This window comes from Chrysochloris asiatica, unplaced genomic scaffold, assembly GCF_000296735.1.
Source record: "Chrysochloris asiatica unplaced genomic scaffold, ChrAsi1.0 scaffold00044, whole genome shotgun sequence".
NCBI lineage: Eukaryota > Metazoa > Chordata > Mammalia > Afrosoricida > Chrysochloridae > Chrysochloris > Chrysochloris asiatica.
Genome location: NW_006408562.1, coordinates 8,833,579 through 8,851,222, shown reverse-complemented (window position 1 = coordinate 8,851,222; position 17,644 = coordinate 8,833,579). Strand labels below are relative to the sequence as shown.

Here is a 17,644-nt window from a genome sequence, read left to right as displayed (position 1 = left end):
TTTTTGGTTTTCTGACTCCAGATCTTTGCACATTTTTTTGTAATATTTGGCTTTATCTTTTCAAGCTGATCTTTGAAATTTTCAGTTCAGCTCTTCTACCTCCTCATTTCTTCCATATGCTTTAGCATCTCTATGCTGGAGAGCAAGATTCAGTGTCTCTTCTGACATCTATCTTGATCTTTTCCTTCTTTCTTGTCTTCTCAATGACTTTTTGCTTTCTTCATGTATGATGTTCATGAACTCTCTGGTCTTTGATCTTTAGTGTTTAATGTATCAAATCTGTTCTTCAGATGATCTGTAAATTCAGGTGGGATATATTCAAGGTCATATTTTGGCTCTCGTGAACTTGTTTTCATTTTCTTCAGCTTCAGTTTGCATTTGTATATGAGTAATTGATGTTTTGTTCCACAGTCTGTCCCTGGCCTTGTTTTCACTGATGATAAGGTGCTTTTCCATCGTCTCTTTATGCAGATGTAGTCAATTTGATTTCTATGTATTCCATCTGGTGAGGTCCATGTGTATAGTCATCTATTATGCTGTCTAAAGAAGGTATTTGAAATGAACAAATCATTGATTTTGCAGAATTCTATCATGTGTTCTCGAGCATCAGTTCTATCACCAAGGCCATATTTTCCAACTACTGATCCTTCCTCTTTGCTCCCAACCTTTGCTTTCCAATCACCAGTAATGATCAATACATCTTGATTGCATGTTTTAACAATTTCAGATTGAAGAAGTTGTTAGAATTCTTCTATTTCATCCTCACTTTCTTTACTAGTTGGTGCATAAATTTGAATAATAGTGGTATTAATTGGGCTTCTCTGTAGGCGCATGGATATTATCCTATCACAGATAGCGTTGTACCTCATGACTGATCTGGATATGTTCTTTTTGACAATGAATGCAATGCCATTCCTCTTCAATTTGTCATTCCCAGTCATCAGATTCAAAATGGCCAATACCAGTCCATTTCAGCTCACTATTGCCTAAGATATCGATGTTTATGCATTCCATTTCATTTTTGACAACTTCCAGTTTTCCCAGATTCATACTTTGTACATTCCATGTTCTGAATTTTAATGTGTACAGCTATTTCTCTTCATTTTGATTTGTGCTGCATCAGCAAATAAAGGTCACATGGGCTTTACTCCATTCGCATCAGCACGGTCAACTCTATTTTGAGGAGGCAGCTCTTTCCCAGTTGCATTTTGAGTGCCTTCCAACCTGAGGGGCTCATTTTCTACCACCATATCTGACAGTGTTTCTCTGCTATTCATAAGGTTTTCCATGACTAAATATTTGGAAGCAATTCGTCACTCTTTCTTCCTAGTCTGTCTTTGTCTGGAAGCTCATCTGAAACCTGTCCATCATGGGTGACCCTGCTGGTATTTAAAATACCAGTGTCATGGCTTTCAGAATCACAGCAACTCACAAGCCACCACAGTACAACAAACTGACAGACGAGTGATGGTTGGTAGTAGTAGTCGGGCACTATCTGGTTCTTTTGGTTTCAGAATCCCGGAGACTGATGTTCACATGTTCCATTAGTCTATTAGAGTAATTGAATCCAAGTCTCTTCAATCCTTATCACTTCTCTTTCTTTGACACATGGAGAAACTAATAGCTGCACCTTATGCAGCCACTCATGAGCTTTCAAGGTCCCAGACCCTACTAACCCAAGCAAGATGTAGAACATTGTCTTTGTGGACTATGTTATGTCAATTGACCATGGTGTCCCCTGAGACTATGGTCCTGAGCTCACAGGTCTAGAATCTTAAGATATTTGATAATACCTAGGAATTTTTCATCATTTTGCCTGCTGTGTGGTCCACCTAATTGTGTTTGCATGAAAGGTAAATAATCATACACAAATATCTTCTTTCAAACTTATATATCTGTGGGATATATGAATATATATATATGTGTGTGTGTGTGTATATATATATATATATATATATACACCTTACCCATTCTGCTTATGTCTCAATCCATGTATCTACTTACACAGAACTGTTGTTCCAAGGTTTGAAATACTTCACAATTTACCTCTGTCCCCTTTAGCCCACGTGTCTTTGCTTACCTTCATCATTTTGCTACCCATCCTCTTGTGAATTGCCCACTCCCTTCCTTGTATTTTCCCCTCCCCATCACCTGAGCTAAAATGTATGTGTCCTCTAGCCAGTAAGTTACTCTCCCCTCCTGGCTGGCCCTAGTAACCATCCACTGTGGCCTTTAAGAAGACCAAAGATACCATAACCTCGGTCCTTTTGAATGACACCACAGACTTCTAACCTCAAGAAAAAATTTTTTGAGATAACTGGAGTCTTCAAGACAAGTTGTGGCATCAGTAGAATATCAATCATAACCAAAATGCACAAAGAGCAGAAAATAAAGAACTGGGACCACATAAAACTAAATACTTATCCACATCAAAAGACTTCTTCAAAAGAGTAAAGAGAGAACCTACAAGCTGAGAAACTATACTGACAACAACATATCTGACAAGAGACTATCCTAAAAAATGTACAAAATCTTGAACATCTCAAAAACAAAAGGACAAACAAACCAAGCAAAAAATGAGTAGAGGCCATATGAACAGAGATTTCACCACAGACATTCAGGCAATCATTAAACACATGGAAAAAATACTTCTGATCAATCAGAGCTCAACTAGAAGAAGAAAGAAGAGGAAAAAATGAGTAATTGATACAATTTGATGAACTTGACCTACACCTATGGATAGAGTAGCTCAAAAGAGGGAACAAATCTTTACAGCAAGGATCATTCCCGCCCCCTCCATACACAGAGTAGAAAGGGATGGGCAACTTGGACATTGGCTACCCAAAATGGGGGGCTACAAAGGCAAGAAGCTTACAAGCTTTCAAGAGGGAACCTAGATCCAGAGGGCATGGAGGAAGGTAGAATCTCCACTAAGTAGTATCCAATCTGTCTAGGTGGGACTGATAAAATGAAATGCAGATAGGCCTCTTGTGATACAATAGTGAATAATTGTTATCAGAACTGATTGTGAGGGTTGGAAATGTAAAGGTAGACATTTTGTAGTATGGAGGGGAGTGATTAACTTTTCAGTTTAGGAGCAGAGGTCCCTGGGACCATCAAAGGAGAAGAACAGAGAGTGGGACCCTACCCAGAGAAGCAGTGATGCCTGAGATTGAGGCAGAGACGATGACGTGGAGAGATGGAGCAGCTGGGGACTTTAGACACAGAGAGGGAGAGGGGCTGTGTGCTGACAACTTGGGGGCAGGCTTGTAGTGTATACCCTTTGGTTGGTTGACGACATGGAGGGGATTGTAACAATGGCAATGAAATGATATATGATAGGACGAATGTAAAACTAATGTTCTCCCATGTAAACTATCACATAATTCACAACAAAATATATTTTTTTAATTACTTCTGATCATTAATCATTGTTGTTGTTGCTAGGTGCCATCATGTCAGCTTTGATTTATAGTGACCCTATGCACACCAGAACAAACGCTGCCTGGCCTGTGCCATCCTCAAAATTGTTAGGCTTAAGCCCATTGAGAGCACTGTGCCAATCCATCTCACTGGGGTTCTTCCTCTGTTCTATCTGATCCTCCAGTTACCAAGCATGATGTTCTTCTCCAGGGACTCCAAGGTATGAAAGACGGGTCTTGCCAACCTGGCATCTAAGAAGCATTCAGGCTATATTTTCATTCAAATCCACCAATTCTTCTACATGAGTCAGGTACACATTAGTTCTCAAACTGATATTGTTGCTCTTGAACACTTTAAAGAGTCTTGTGCAGGAGATTTGCCTAATGCAATATGTTATTTGATAGCTCAACCGTAGTTTCCATAAGTGCTGATTGCAAATCCGAGCAAAATGAAGTCTTTGACAACTTCAATCTTTTCTCCATTTATCATGATGTTACTTACTTGTCCCGTGGTGAGGATTTTAGTTTTCTTTACATTGAGGTACAAACCATACTTAAGACTGTGGTTTTTGATTTGCATCATTAAATATTTTATCCCTTCTTAACTTCCAGCAAGCAAGGTTGTATCATCTGCATATTGCAGGCCATTTATGAACCTTCCTCCAATCCTAATGCCAAGTTCTTCTTCATATAACCCAGCTTCTCAGATTATTAGTTCAGCATACAGACTGAATAAATGTGGTAAAAAAAAAAAAAAAAAATGCAACCCTGGCTCACACATTTCCTGATCTTAAAACATTCAGTATCCCCATCTTCTGTTCAAAGGATTGCTTCTTAATCTACGTACAAATTCCTCATAAGCACAAATCAGTGTTCTGGAATACCCATGCATCACAATGTTATCCATAGCTTGTCATGGTCCACACAGTTGAAAGTCTGCATAGTTAATGAAGCACAAGCACACATCTTTCTTATATTCTCTGCTTTCAGCCAAGATCCATTTGATGTCAGCAATGATATCTCTAGTACCATGTCCTCTTCTGAATCCAGCTTGAATTTCTGGCCGTTCCCTGCCTATGTACTGGCAGAGCCAGTTTTTAATAATCTTCAGCAAAATTTGAGTTGTGTATGATATTAACGGTACTGTTTGATGATTTCTGCCTTCTGTAGAGGACAATAAATGCTGGCGAGGACATGGGGAGACTGGGATGCTCCTGCATTGCTGGTGGGATTGCAAAATGGTCCAATCTCTCTGGAAAGCAATATGGTGCTTCCTCAGAAAGTTGGCAATAGAATTACCTTATGATCCAGCAATTCCTCTACTTGGTATTTACCCACTAGAAATACAAGCCATAACATGAGTAGATATATGCACACCAATGTTCATAGCAGCACTATGTACAATAGCAAAAAGATGGAGACAGCCTAAATGCCCATCAACTGAAGAATGGATAAACAAACTATAGTACATACACACAATGGAATATTATGCTACCTTAAAGAACAACAAGGAAGCTGTAAGTTGGATGAACTTAACATCCATAACATGGATGAACCATGAGGACATAATGCTGAGTGAAATGAGTCACAAAAGGAGAAATACTGCATAGGCCCACTACTGCAAGAGAGTAAGAAAAAGAACCCGTACTAAAGGGGGGGAGGGGGATTTTTTGCTGGTTACCGGGAGGTGGGTGGTGGGGTGAGTGGAGGGAGGGAAAGGTGGAGCACAGGGTAGGGAATACACACACGATAGTTTGGGTGATAGGGTGGGGGCAATAGACAAGAAGGGGGAGGGGAAGGGAAGAACAAGTCAGATGGGAAAACAATTAGGCAGGTTTGCATGGACTAAGCAGGACAGAGGTAAATAATGATGTATGCACAACCTTGGAACAATAGGACTCTGGGATACAGGGATTGAGACATGATTGGAATAGGCAAAAGAGGGGAAATAATGTTAAGATGCTTGGCTGTCTTTTGAATCTTGGTTTCCTGACATACCATTATAAAATAGACACTTGAGGGGGAGAGAAAGGAATAGCCAGAAATATCACCATAGAAAGCTTGTAAGTCCATCTTCTGCCTATAACTGATTGGAATACCTAAAATGGGGCTACAACGTGCCCAGTGAGGGAGGCTTCCTATGGAGCCTCTGCATTACATAAGACCATAGGTGGAATCCTAAACCTCACCCAGAATCCTCTGAGGTGGGAAATTTCCACTTGAAAGGACAACCAGACCAACCTGGAGCAACTAGAAGAACAGAAGATCTTCTTGAAAGAAAGACTGATGGGAGAAATACAAAACAATATAGGCAGTCCGACTGATTACTACAAGAACAGCAAGTTGCTCGCCCAGGAGACATCAAGGCAAGTGGTCGGGTCCCCTTAGGGCAAACCCCCTTCCAAGACTAAGACTCAATGGGAATACACAAGCAAACATGCACTCTGATTGGTGACCACGTTCGTCACTGATAAGGAGACGTGAGGGAAAAACAGCAATGAAGCTGTGAGCTAAGCCCTACAACGTTCAATAGACTCCTGTGAACCCTGGTGGAGACCTGGTTGGCCAGTAGTGTGGCAAGATCTGGGTACTCTTGGGCCCAGAGTCAGTGACATAGCCACAGAGGACTAGAGTGGAGAGTGCAGTGTCCAGCTGATAAGAAGAGAGGGCATATGCATAAGAACACTCACACTTGCAGATAATACCCACTCGACCTGGCTTCAATGACTGGGTGATCAGAGCTCAACCAGAAGAAGAAAGAAGAGGGAAAAAAGAGTAATCTGATACAATTTGATGACCTTGACCTACACCTATGGATGCAGTAGCTCAAAAGAGGAAACAAATCTTTATACAGAGGATCATTCCCACCCCCTCCATATATGAAGTAGACAGGGATGAGCAACTTGGACATTGGCTCCCCAAAATGGGGGACAGGGGGTTACAAAGGCAAGAAGTGACTGGCTTACAAGCTTTCAAGAGGGAGCCTAGATCCAGAGGGCATGGAAGAAGGTAGAATCTCCACTGAGCAGTATCTAATCTGTCTGGGTGGGGCTAGTGAAAGGAGATGAGGATAGGTTCCTTGTGGTACAATAGTGAATAATTGTTATCAGGACTGACTGTGAGGGTTGGAAATGTAAAGGTGGAAAAGGAGAGGAGTGACAAACTTTACAGTCCAGGAGCAGAGGTCCCTGGAACCATCAAGGGAGAAGAGCAAAGTAAGGGACCCTACCCAGAGAAGCAGTGACACCAGAGATGGAGGCAGAGATGATGATGTGGAGAGATGGAGCAGCTGGGGACTCTAGGCCCAGAGAGGGAGAGGGGCTGTGTGCTGATGACCAGGGGGCAGGCTTGCAGGGTATACCCTTTGGTTGGTTGATGATGCATGGAGGGGATTGTAACCATGGCAATGGAATGACATATGATAGGATGAATGTAAACTAATGTTTTCTCATGTAAACAATCACATAATTCACAATAAACATAAAAAAAAACAAAAGACCCTATCCTAAGTGTGGAACTTTGTTCTCTCTAAGAACATGATTCAGTCAGTTCTCAATACCTACTTCTGTCATAACGATCCTGTAACTTAGGTGTTTTGTGAGCTTTCTCCTTTGCATTGTATCTCTCTGTAAAGGGGTTGTTAGGAAGGTGGGTCCCTGGGGTTTTCCTGACCACATCTGCACAGGTACTGGGCAAGAATGCCAGACTAGTGGCAGAAGACAGTTCTTTATCTACAATGGTGAGTTGAGGGGGAAGCTCAAACCTTATCAAAGTCACATTCATGGGCTTCTGAACAATCTCTCTTCACAGATGTGCCCAAGATGTGCTCAAGATATTCATATTTTGCATGAAGAATTGTTATTATTAAGTGCCATCAAGTCAATTCCAACTTATACTGACCCCATATAGAGTTTCCAAGGAGCGGCTGATGGATTTGAACCACCAACCTTGTGGTTCAAACCGACCTTGTGGTTTGTTACTTACCCTACAGCACCACACCAGGACTCTTGCAGGAATGAATGATCCCACTAGCACAGCGAACCCTGAGGCCAGCTAAATGGGCTATTGTGACTTTTCCAGACATTTATCACTGCATTGAAACTGGTTCACAACAACGAAAACACTCCACTGGGTCAATTCTCTTTGGAAAGCACAGTAGTACCGGTAAGTAGAAGCCCAGAGGGATAAGCTAGGCTGTGCAAAACTAGCACATGCCCCAGGGACAAGTGGCACTGGCCATGCACAGACTTGAGAATCATCACTCATCTTTCCTGCACATTCATCACTCTAGGAAATGCTCAAGTGTTTAAGGAGTCATCTCACCCCATCATCTGCCCAACAAACACAACTGTATACAAACTGGAACTTAGGAAACCTGGAGGGGTTATAGGCAGGAAGAGGGGAACAGTTAGCCAAGTCCGAGCAGTCCACAGAGCTGTGTACCGTGAGGAAATGCTTTCTGCCCTGTCTTCTATTGCAGTCATGGGACCAGCACAGCTGGAGAACTCAATGCTAAAATTTATTTAATTGTAATTAATCTAAATGTAAGTAGCCATGGATGTCAAGTGGCACTTGGATTGGCCAGTGCAGATCCTAGCTATGCACTCCTACCCTCAAAACAAGAAACATTCTTTCTGAAAACATAAATCATTCTAATGGATATCATTTGAAAAAGTCATTTGATCAAATGAACACTACAATAATATAAATATGGCAGTAGCAAAGCCTCAAAAAGACCTCCCCACCACCACCACCCCACGAGCTTCCTGCACAGAAGAAAGGAAGGAAGAAAAGAAGAATGCACTGCAATGGAAGATGTTCTCCTCTGATGTGGTTTCAGTGGCTGAGAACAGCTCAGAACCCAGGGCATGTTACCAGCTCTCATATGCCCAAGAGAAATGTACCCAGGACTGGTTTTCTGATGAATTGCCAGTTCTAAAATTCTATCAGGACTTCATGGATAACCGATGCACAAATTCAGAAGTAAAAGCTAAGTGCAATGTTTGAGGGAGCAGGAAAGGGGACAGAGACCAAAGCTTCCCAAAGGAGGTGACACCCAGGTCCCCTTGAGCTGATTAGAAGTGCTCTGCAGAATCATGGGTAGTGTGGGGTTTCCTGACTTAATGTGGCTGGTAGTCATTTGGAATGGAGACACAACTTGTCATTAGGAGCCTCCTGAACTAAGGAGGGAGAAGAGAAAGGCAGATGAGACCTGCATTGGAAGGTGGTAAATCCAGATCCCCACACATCATCCTAAACCCTGACTCCTTTGAGAATGACCCCAACAAAGTCTATGCACCCTAAAGTGTAAAGACCCTGGCTGAGGCAGAGTTGTGGAGGAAGGCCAGTGAGGGAGGATGGCAGGCCGGCCTGTGACGCAGGGTGCAAGTTCAGCAGGCAAGAAAGTAAGGTCCCCACACTGGTGACATCAGAATACAGCGTGATAAGTTCCATTAGGTGGCTTTTTGCAGTGGTTCTTTGAGAAACAGCTTGGGAGATGTTCCCTTTAAGTCTGAAGAAGAAACAATTCAGGAGACATCCATGGTTACCTTCTACGCTAGAACCTTGTTACTTTTGCCCAGGGTAGGAGATGGTATCTAAGGAAGGCAATAACTGAATTGATTGACATCCATGGGTAATCGAGGGTTGGTTGTACTCTGATATAACAAGGTTGTTAAGTGCCATTGAGTTGGATCTGACCCATAGCAAGGAGGTGCTGGTGAGTCTGAAATGCTGACCTTGCAGTTCAAGCCGACCTTGGGGTCCAGTGCATTAACCCACAGTACCACACCAGGATTCCTATAATGAGGTAGGCCCCACCTTATAATTGATGAGGACCAATATTTAATGAGAAATAAAATACACTTGTTTTCAAAGCCTTCTGGTTGACAGGAACCTGAAAACAAAGTGTGACCTTTGGGACACAGAAGTCCCTCCCAGGTCTGGTAAAAATAAGTCACAGCTAAGACAGCTGTCCTACCACTAGTCTGTTAGCTTGTCATACTGTGGTGGCTTGCATGCTGCTGTGATGATGAAAGCTATACCACTTTTTAAATGCCAGCAGGTCACCCATGGTGAACAGGTTTCAGACGAGCTTCCAGACGAAGACAGACTAGGAGAAGCAAACTACCTCAGAATGTTTCACCTCTGAAAATCTTATGAATAGCAGTAGAACATTGTCAACTATAGTGTGGAAGATGAAAATACTATGAATAGCAAAGTTGTCAGATATAGTGCAAGAAAATTACTCCCTCAGGTTAGAAGCATTCAAAATACAACTGGGGAAGAGCTGACTTCTCAAAGTAGAGCTGACCATGATGACACAAATGGAGTAAAGCTTTTAGAACTTCCATTTGATGATGGGGTACAACTCAAACTGAGGAGAAACAGTTGCAAGTATCCATTAAGAATCACAAGATGGAATGTACAAAGAATGAATCTGGGAAAACTGGAAGCTGTCAAAATGAACTAGAATATAAAGATCCATATCCTAGACATTAGAAAGCTGAAATGGACAGGTACTGGCCATTGTGAATCTGACCATAATATGGTTCACTATGCCAAGAACAACAAATTCAAGAATAATATTTGAACATCCATTATGAAGTATAATGCTGTCTGTGATAGGATGGTAGCCATACACCTACAAGGAAGAACAGTTACCCCTATTCGTATTCAAATTTTTGCACCAACTTGTAAAACCATTGAAGATGAAATTGAAGAATTCTACCAACTTCCTCCATCTAAAATTGATCAAATATGCTATCAAGATGTATTAATAACTCCTGGTGATTGGAATGTGAAGGCTGGAAACAGAGAGAAAGGATTAGAAGTTAGAAAATGTGGCCTTGGTGAGAGGATTGATGCTGGAGGTCACATGATACAATTTTGCCAAACCAATGACTTACTCATTACAAATACCCTTTTCAAAACCATAAAAGACAACTATACAAATGGACCTCACCAGATGGAATACACAAGAATCAAATTGACTATATCTGGGAGAAGAGACAGTGGGAAAGCTTCATAGCATCAACTAAAACAAGGCCAGAGACAGATTGCGGAACAGACCATCAACGGGTCAGATGAAAGTTCAGGCCGAAGCTGAAGAAAATTAAAACAAGTCCACAAGAGCCGAAATAGGATGTTGAATTTAGAGACCATCTCAAGAACAGACTTGATGCATTGGACACTAATCACAAAAGACCAGAAGAATTGTGGGATGACATCAAGAACATCATACAAGAAGAAAGTAAAAGGTTATTAAGAAGACACAAAAGAAAGAAAAGACCAAATGAATGCAAGAAGAGACTCTGAAATTTGTTCTTCAGTGTAGAGATGCTAAAACAAATGGAAGAAATGAGGAGGTAAAAGAGCTGAACAGAACTTTTCAAAGCGCAGCTTGAAAGACATCAAATATTACAATAAAATGTGAGCCTGGAGTTAGAAAACCAAAAGGAAGAAAACACTCAGCATTTCTCAGGGGACGGAATAAAACACTGAACCCTCAACTTGCAATACTGAAGGATTCTTTGGCCAAAATATTGAACAATGCAAAAAGCATCAAAAGAAGATGGAAAGAATACACGGAGTCACTGCACCAAAGAGAAATGGTTGATGTTCAACCATTTCAAGAAGTAGCATCTGATCAGGAGCCAATGATACATGATACTGAAGCAAGAAGTCCAAGGTGAACTGAGGACATTGGCCAAAAAAAAAAAAAAAATTCTAGAAATTAATGGAATACAAATTGAAATCTTTTCAACAAATTGATGCAGTACTGGAGGCACTCACTCATCTATGCCAAGAAATCTGGAAGACAGCTACTTGGTCAATTGATTGGAAGAGATTCATATTTGTGCCCATTCCAAAAAGAGGCTACCCAAGAGAATGTGGAAATCATTGAACAATATAATTAAGGTCACTATGCAAGTAAAATTTTTCTTAAAAAAATTCAAAAACAACAATAATAGTACCGTAACAGGTAACTGCCAGAAACTCAAGCTGGATTCAGACAAGAACATGATGATCATACAAATCTTGGCTGAAACCAGAGCATACCAGAAAGATACTTACCTGTGCTTTATTGCCTATAAAAATGCTTTCAGTTGTGTGGATCAGGACAAGTAATGGATAGCATTGTGAAGATAGCATTGTGAAGAATGGGCATTCCAGAACACTTGATTGTGCTCATGAGAACCTGTACAAAGACCAAGAGGTAGTCATGTGAACAGAAGAAGGGGGCAGCATTGGTTTAAAATCAGGAAAGGTGTGTGCCAGGGTTGTATTCTTTCACCATACTCATTCAATCTATATGAAGAGCACATAATCCAAAAAGCTTAATTACCTGTGGAAAACAATCAAGATTGGAAAAAGACCCTAACAATCTGTGGTATACCGATGATACAATCTTGCTTGCTGACAGCGAAGAGGACTTAAAATACTGATGAAGATCATGGGTTGGACCATCAATGAGAAGGAAAAAAAAAATCCTCACAACTGAACCAACAAGTAACATTGTAATAAATGGAGGAAACTGAAGTTTTCAAAGACTTCATTTTGCTTGAATCCATTACCAACAATCATGGAAGCAGCAGTCAAGAAGCCAAATGACATATTGCTTTAGGCAAATCTGTTGCACAAGAAATCTTTAAAGTGTTCAAGCACAAAGATAATAGTTTGAGGACTAAGGTGTGTCTGACCCAAACCTTAGCATTTTCAATACCCTCATATAAAAGTGGAAAATGGACAATGAATAAGGAAGACCACAGAAGAATTGATGCACTTCAGTTATGGTGTTAAAGAAGAAAACTAAAAGTACCATGGATTGCCAAAAGAATAGACAAACTTGTCTTAGAAAAAGTACAGATTGCTCCTTGAAGCCAAGATTTTGAGACTTTGTCTCTCATACCTCAGACATGTTATCAGAGGTACCAGTCTCTAAAGAAGGGCACTGGTGGTAGTGGTTATGTGCCATGGAGTCGGTTTCTACTCATAGCAACCCTTTATACAGTTTCTGAGGCTGTAAATCTTTACAGGAGTAGAAAGCCTCATCTTTCTTCCACGGAACAGCTGGTAGTTTTGAACTGCTGAGTTTGAGGTTAGCAACCCACTTTGTATCCACTATGCTACCAGAACTCCGTGAAGGATCTTGTGTTTGGGGTAGTGGAAGGTCAGTGAAAAAGAGTAAGACCCCCAACATAATGGATTGATGCCATGTCAGCAGGGATGGGCTCAAGCATAACAACTGTGAGGAGGTTGCAGATCCAGGCAGTGTTTCATTCTATTATGCAGAGGGTTGCTATGAATTGGATCCAACTCAGCGGCATCTTCACAACAGCAACAACAAGAGAGCTGCCAGCTAAGACTTGGGTTAGAAGAGGAGTAGAGCCACATGAAAGCAGAGTAGTTCCAAACCTACCACATTGGGTATGTTGTTGTTATGTTCCGTGGAGTCGGTTCCGACTCATAGCAACCTTGTACAGGGTTTCTGAGGCTGGAAATCTTTGTACCTTGTAAATCTTTGTACCACTTCCGACTCATAGCGACCTTGTACTGGGTTTCCGTGGAACAGCTGGTAGTTTCAAACTGCTGACCTTGAAGTTCACAGCCCAATTTGTAACCACTATGTTACCAGAGCTTATACATTGGGTATAAGGTAGGCCAATTCCCAGAGGAGTGCTGGGAAGCAGAGAAATCTGATGGCAGAGAGGTCCAACTGCAGAGAGCTCTTGCAAGGGAAGCAGCAGCTGAGAGAGTGGAGCAGGCTGCTCCACTGGCTATGAGATGGACCAGTCAGCAGCACAAAGGTCAACAACACATAGGCTCAAGGCAGTTTGCCTAATAGCATAGAGGTCTGACAGCAGAGAGCAGCTGAAAGATCTAAGCAGAGGAGAACTAAGAGTTGCTATACTATATCAACGAGGTATGGAGAGGTCCATGGCAAAGAGACCCAAGGGTGGCAAGGCCTGATGGCAGAGAGACCGGGCAGTGGAAAGCAGTGTGCTGTTCTAGTTAGAAACTCAAAACAAAACCACACCTACTGCCATCAAGTAGATTCTGACAAAGCTGTCCTATATTGCAGAAGGAAAGGATGTGCTCTCTACATCAGGGACCCTTTTGCCTGTGCGTTTCCTGAGCTGATTTCAAATTGTTCCTTTTACTCCAAAGTTGTTTTACTCCCAAGTTGCAGCCTGTTATATCCTTAATAAACCACATAGCTGTTGAGCGTGATCTCCGAGCTCTATGTGTCTGCTGCAATGAATTATCAAACCCAGCAGGTAGACAGTTCCACGGGAGGGGTAGATGGTGTCAGAGATAATGGAGACGTGGGAAAGTGAATATCTACCTGGTCCCTGCCTCACCAGACCCACATGTGTGCAAATCCTGCTTCATAGTCCTCATGAATTTAGACAGTTTAGGTGCTGGGGGGGACAGGGCAGGATTTCTCAACTTCAGATCATTCAATGTGATGGGTGCTGTCCTTGGCATGGCAGGGTGTTCATCAGCTGCCCTGATCTTCACCTTAAAATGCCAGTGGCACCACCCCCAAATTGTAACTGCCTTCACAACATCTTCAGATAAGGCCAGCCTTATCCTGGGTGAGAAGTACTGGGCCAGTGAGACGACCTCTGTGTGTGTGTGTGTGCACATGTGTGCATGTGTGTAGGTCAACCAGTGCAGCATTCTTATCATCCCACAAACACCATAGACCCTAGCCATGAGAACCGTGCACCACACCAAGCACAGCAGGTAAAAATTCACATTACAGAAGAAATTCCCAAGCCTAAGTATCAATGCCTAGAAATTCCTTCATTTCAGAGGAAGAAAAAAGAATCTCACCCTCGTTCTTGTGAAGAATTCTTCAGTAAAGGAGTACTTTCAGTGATGGCGGCATCTTTAGACCTGAAGCTGAAGAGACGTGGTAAATCAGTGTGAGATCTAGAAGACAATAAAGGAACAGGTATCATCCATGGAAAATCACAGCTGCCTCCAGTCATTGTCAGCCAGACTCAGGAGTATGCCCAAGAGTCAGCCAAAGCTTTCACACCGAAATGTCACGGAAAGTATAGCTGAGCTATGAGAAGCTAGAGTTTTAGGAGTGACAAGCAACGGCTCTCCTCTCCATTAGAAACCACATTCTCCAACATGGTCCAGGTTGGATGTGCAAAGCAGATATTTGCATGAGGACTGCATGCTGCTTGGTGGCACTTTTGGGCTTCCTCTAACAGTAGCAGTCAGACTGGCTGCATTGGCTATTCCACACTGAGCTTCCCACTGAGAAAAGCAGTCAGAGTCAGGAGGGCCCTTTTATAGTCACAAAAGGCAAGTTCCTAAGGTTCTAGTATGGGTTCAGTTTCTAAAATTTTAAACTGGCTTCCATAGGAGCCCTGCTGGTGTAGTGGTTAAGCACTCAACTTGGCAGTTCAAACTCAAAGTTATCCCACAGGAGAAACATGTATCAGTGTGCTTTCATAAAGATTACAACCTCAGAAACCCTATGGGATAGCTCAACTCTGTCCTACAAAGTCACTATGAGTCAAAATCAATTTAAGAGCAATGGGTTTGGTTTTTTGGTTTAAAGACCATGAGAGACCAAGCAACAGAAACTGGCCATGAGACCATAATGAAATGATAGCCTTACAAAAGGGAAGGACGTCAGGGAGAGTAGCCACCGGAAACAAAGCAAAGCTCCATGCTGAGGAATCCCAATCCCCATTCATTGGGACATGTAAGATGTAAATGAGGCCAGTACACTTTCAATTGGATGTGTTTTCGTTATACCATGTTAGGTGCAAGTATGACTTTGCAATTTTTTTTAACTTTTTATTGTGAATTGAGTGAAGGTTTACAAAGCATAGCATCAGTTTTACATTCAACAAATCATACACTTTATTTCATCTCAATGATTACAATCCCCTCCATGTAACATCAGGTATCCCATTTGCTCTCTGTATTTCTTATTTCCACACCTCCTTCTTTTCCAACCCTTCTGGAATTTGTCTTTAGGTAAATGCTGCCCTTTTTTTCTTAGTTTTTATTGTGAACTGAGTGAGAGTTTACATGGGAGAATATCAGCTTTACACTCATTTCATTGCAATGATTTCAATCTCCTCCGTGCATCATCGTTCAACAGTATTTGCTTCTAGTCCCTCTATTTTGTTTTGTTTTGTTTTGTTGTTGTTGCTTTGGGCATGTACACAAAACACTCAGGAATATATAATCATTTAAACAACCAATGGGCACATTCTGCAACCCTGCCTCCAGGCCACCAGCACCCAGTCTTTCTCTTTCCATGAGTCCTCAGTTGCTCTAACTCTCCATGTCCTCATCTCTGCCTCCATCTCTGGTGTTGCTATCTCTAGATAGGGTCCCACATTCTGCTCATGCTCTTCTCTCTTGATGGTGTGCAATTTTTTTAAATTAGCAATTATACATATTAGTTTATAGACATCAAGTTGACAAGTATGGATTATAATAGAGTTTTGTGTTAACTTGGCAAGGCCAGAATTCCCATGGTTTAGTAGTTAAGATATGCTTATTCCCATAGTGATGAAATTTAATATAAGCGTAGTTAACTCTATGATGAGTGGCTATGAGCTGCCAATCAACTAAAGAGATGCTTCCTTGGGGGTGTGGCCTGAACCCAATATAATGGATACATGGGAAAGTCCCTCTCTCTCTTTTAGTGGGGACCTGGGATCCTACAACTGTAAGTGATTTCCTTGATTTCCTTGGTAATAAACTTCTCTTTATAGATACACATTTAAATTGTTTCACTGGTTTTGCTTCTCTAGAAAACTCAGCCTAAGACACCAGCTCTGTTTTATTTTTCTTTTCTGTAATGAACTAAGGTCTTTTTGATTGGTTTCTGGTCAGTTTTTTTTTTTTTTAATCTCTCGACACCTACGTAAACAGAAGGCTTTTTTGTTTTTTGGTTTTTTTAACTTTCTAGGCCTAAGCCCCAATAGTTCTCCTCCAGATATACAAGCCTGCAGAGCCGCCTGATCAGTCTTGAACTGTCAGGAGTTTCGGTGCCTCACTGCTGGCAACCCTTTGGTCCAGACAGACAGCTCCTGGGCGTATAGGAACTACATTGAGGGACTGGAATGTTGCCATCTCATCCCTTCCACAACCACCTCAAGAGCTCCCTGATGAACAGGTTTTTGTTGTTGTTAAGTGCCCTTACATTGGTTCTGATTTAGAAACACAGTGTAGGGTTTCTGAGGACTGGATTTGAACTGCTGACGCTGCAGTTAGCAGTATTTCTTCTTTCTTGCAATGTTTAGTTTTTTGTCCTTTCATTGTTTCTTTTTGGTTATTCTTTCATCGCCGTCATCTTCTCTTTCACTCTCCTTCCCTTTAATCTTTTCTGTTTCTGCTTTTTTTTTTTTCTTTCCTTCTGTTTCTGAATTCTCAACTCTACTTCTCTTGTTTTCTTGATCTTTACTAATCTCAAGTGTCTTTCACTTTTCATCTTCCCTCTCCCTGGTTTTGTCTAGTTGTGTGTGTGTATGTTTTAATTGTTTCTTATTTTCTTTACTATAACTCAACTCTATTGTTTGCCTTTTCTCTTCTTAGATATTATATACTTTTTTCTTGATGCTGCCTGCTTTTTTTCTCCTTTCTTGTTTTCTTTTTTCACTACTGTATGTTTATGTGCTATGTTTTATTTTCTTCTCTGTATGTATTTTTGCTTCTTTTCTCACCCAAACAAAGAAAGAAAGCATGTCCATACAACCCAGATGCAACCAACGAAGTCAAGTAAAGTTCAAGGTAAAACAGACTGCGTTAAACTGAGGAAGAAATTGATAAATTATGTGGTAACCTCAAAGACAATTAATCTATTTTAACATCAAAATAAAAAGGTGAAATTACAAAGATTTGATAAGCACTTAAACAACAGTCAAACAACAAAAATATGACAAGAAAACCCACACATAAAAAATGAACTCTGTGCAGAAAATTAACTGGAAAAAAGAAACCAGCAACACCACATACATGCACACACACACACACACACACAAACAACCAGCAAAATGACAATTAATTCATACTTTTCTATTATCATACTCAAATGTAAAGGGATTAAATGCATGAGTGGAGACAGAGAGTAGCAGAATGGATAAGAAAACACAATGGATAAGAAATAAGGAGACACACCTTATTTATAAAGCTAAAACCAGATGGAAAAATCAAAGGAGAGGGAAAAAATGATATCA

At 41.2% G+C, this 17,644-nt stretch overlaps 1 protein-coding gene across 1 annotated transcript in view; it reads right to left on the bottom strand.

Annotated features, from left to right (window-relative positions):
• OCA2 (oculocutaneous albinism II) overlaps window positions 1-17,644 on the bottom strand; it is a 223,528-nt gene that overhangs the window by 191,506 nt on the left and 14,378 nt on the right. The window contains exon 2 of the mRNA XM_006861920.1: window positions 14,265-14,363. Coding sequence (XP_006861982.1) covers window positions 14,265-14,363 — 99 coding nt within the window. The remainder of the gene's footprint in view (window positions 1-14,264; window positions 14,364-17,644) is intronic.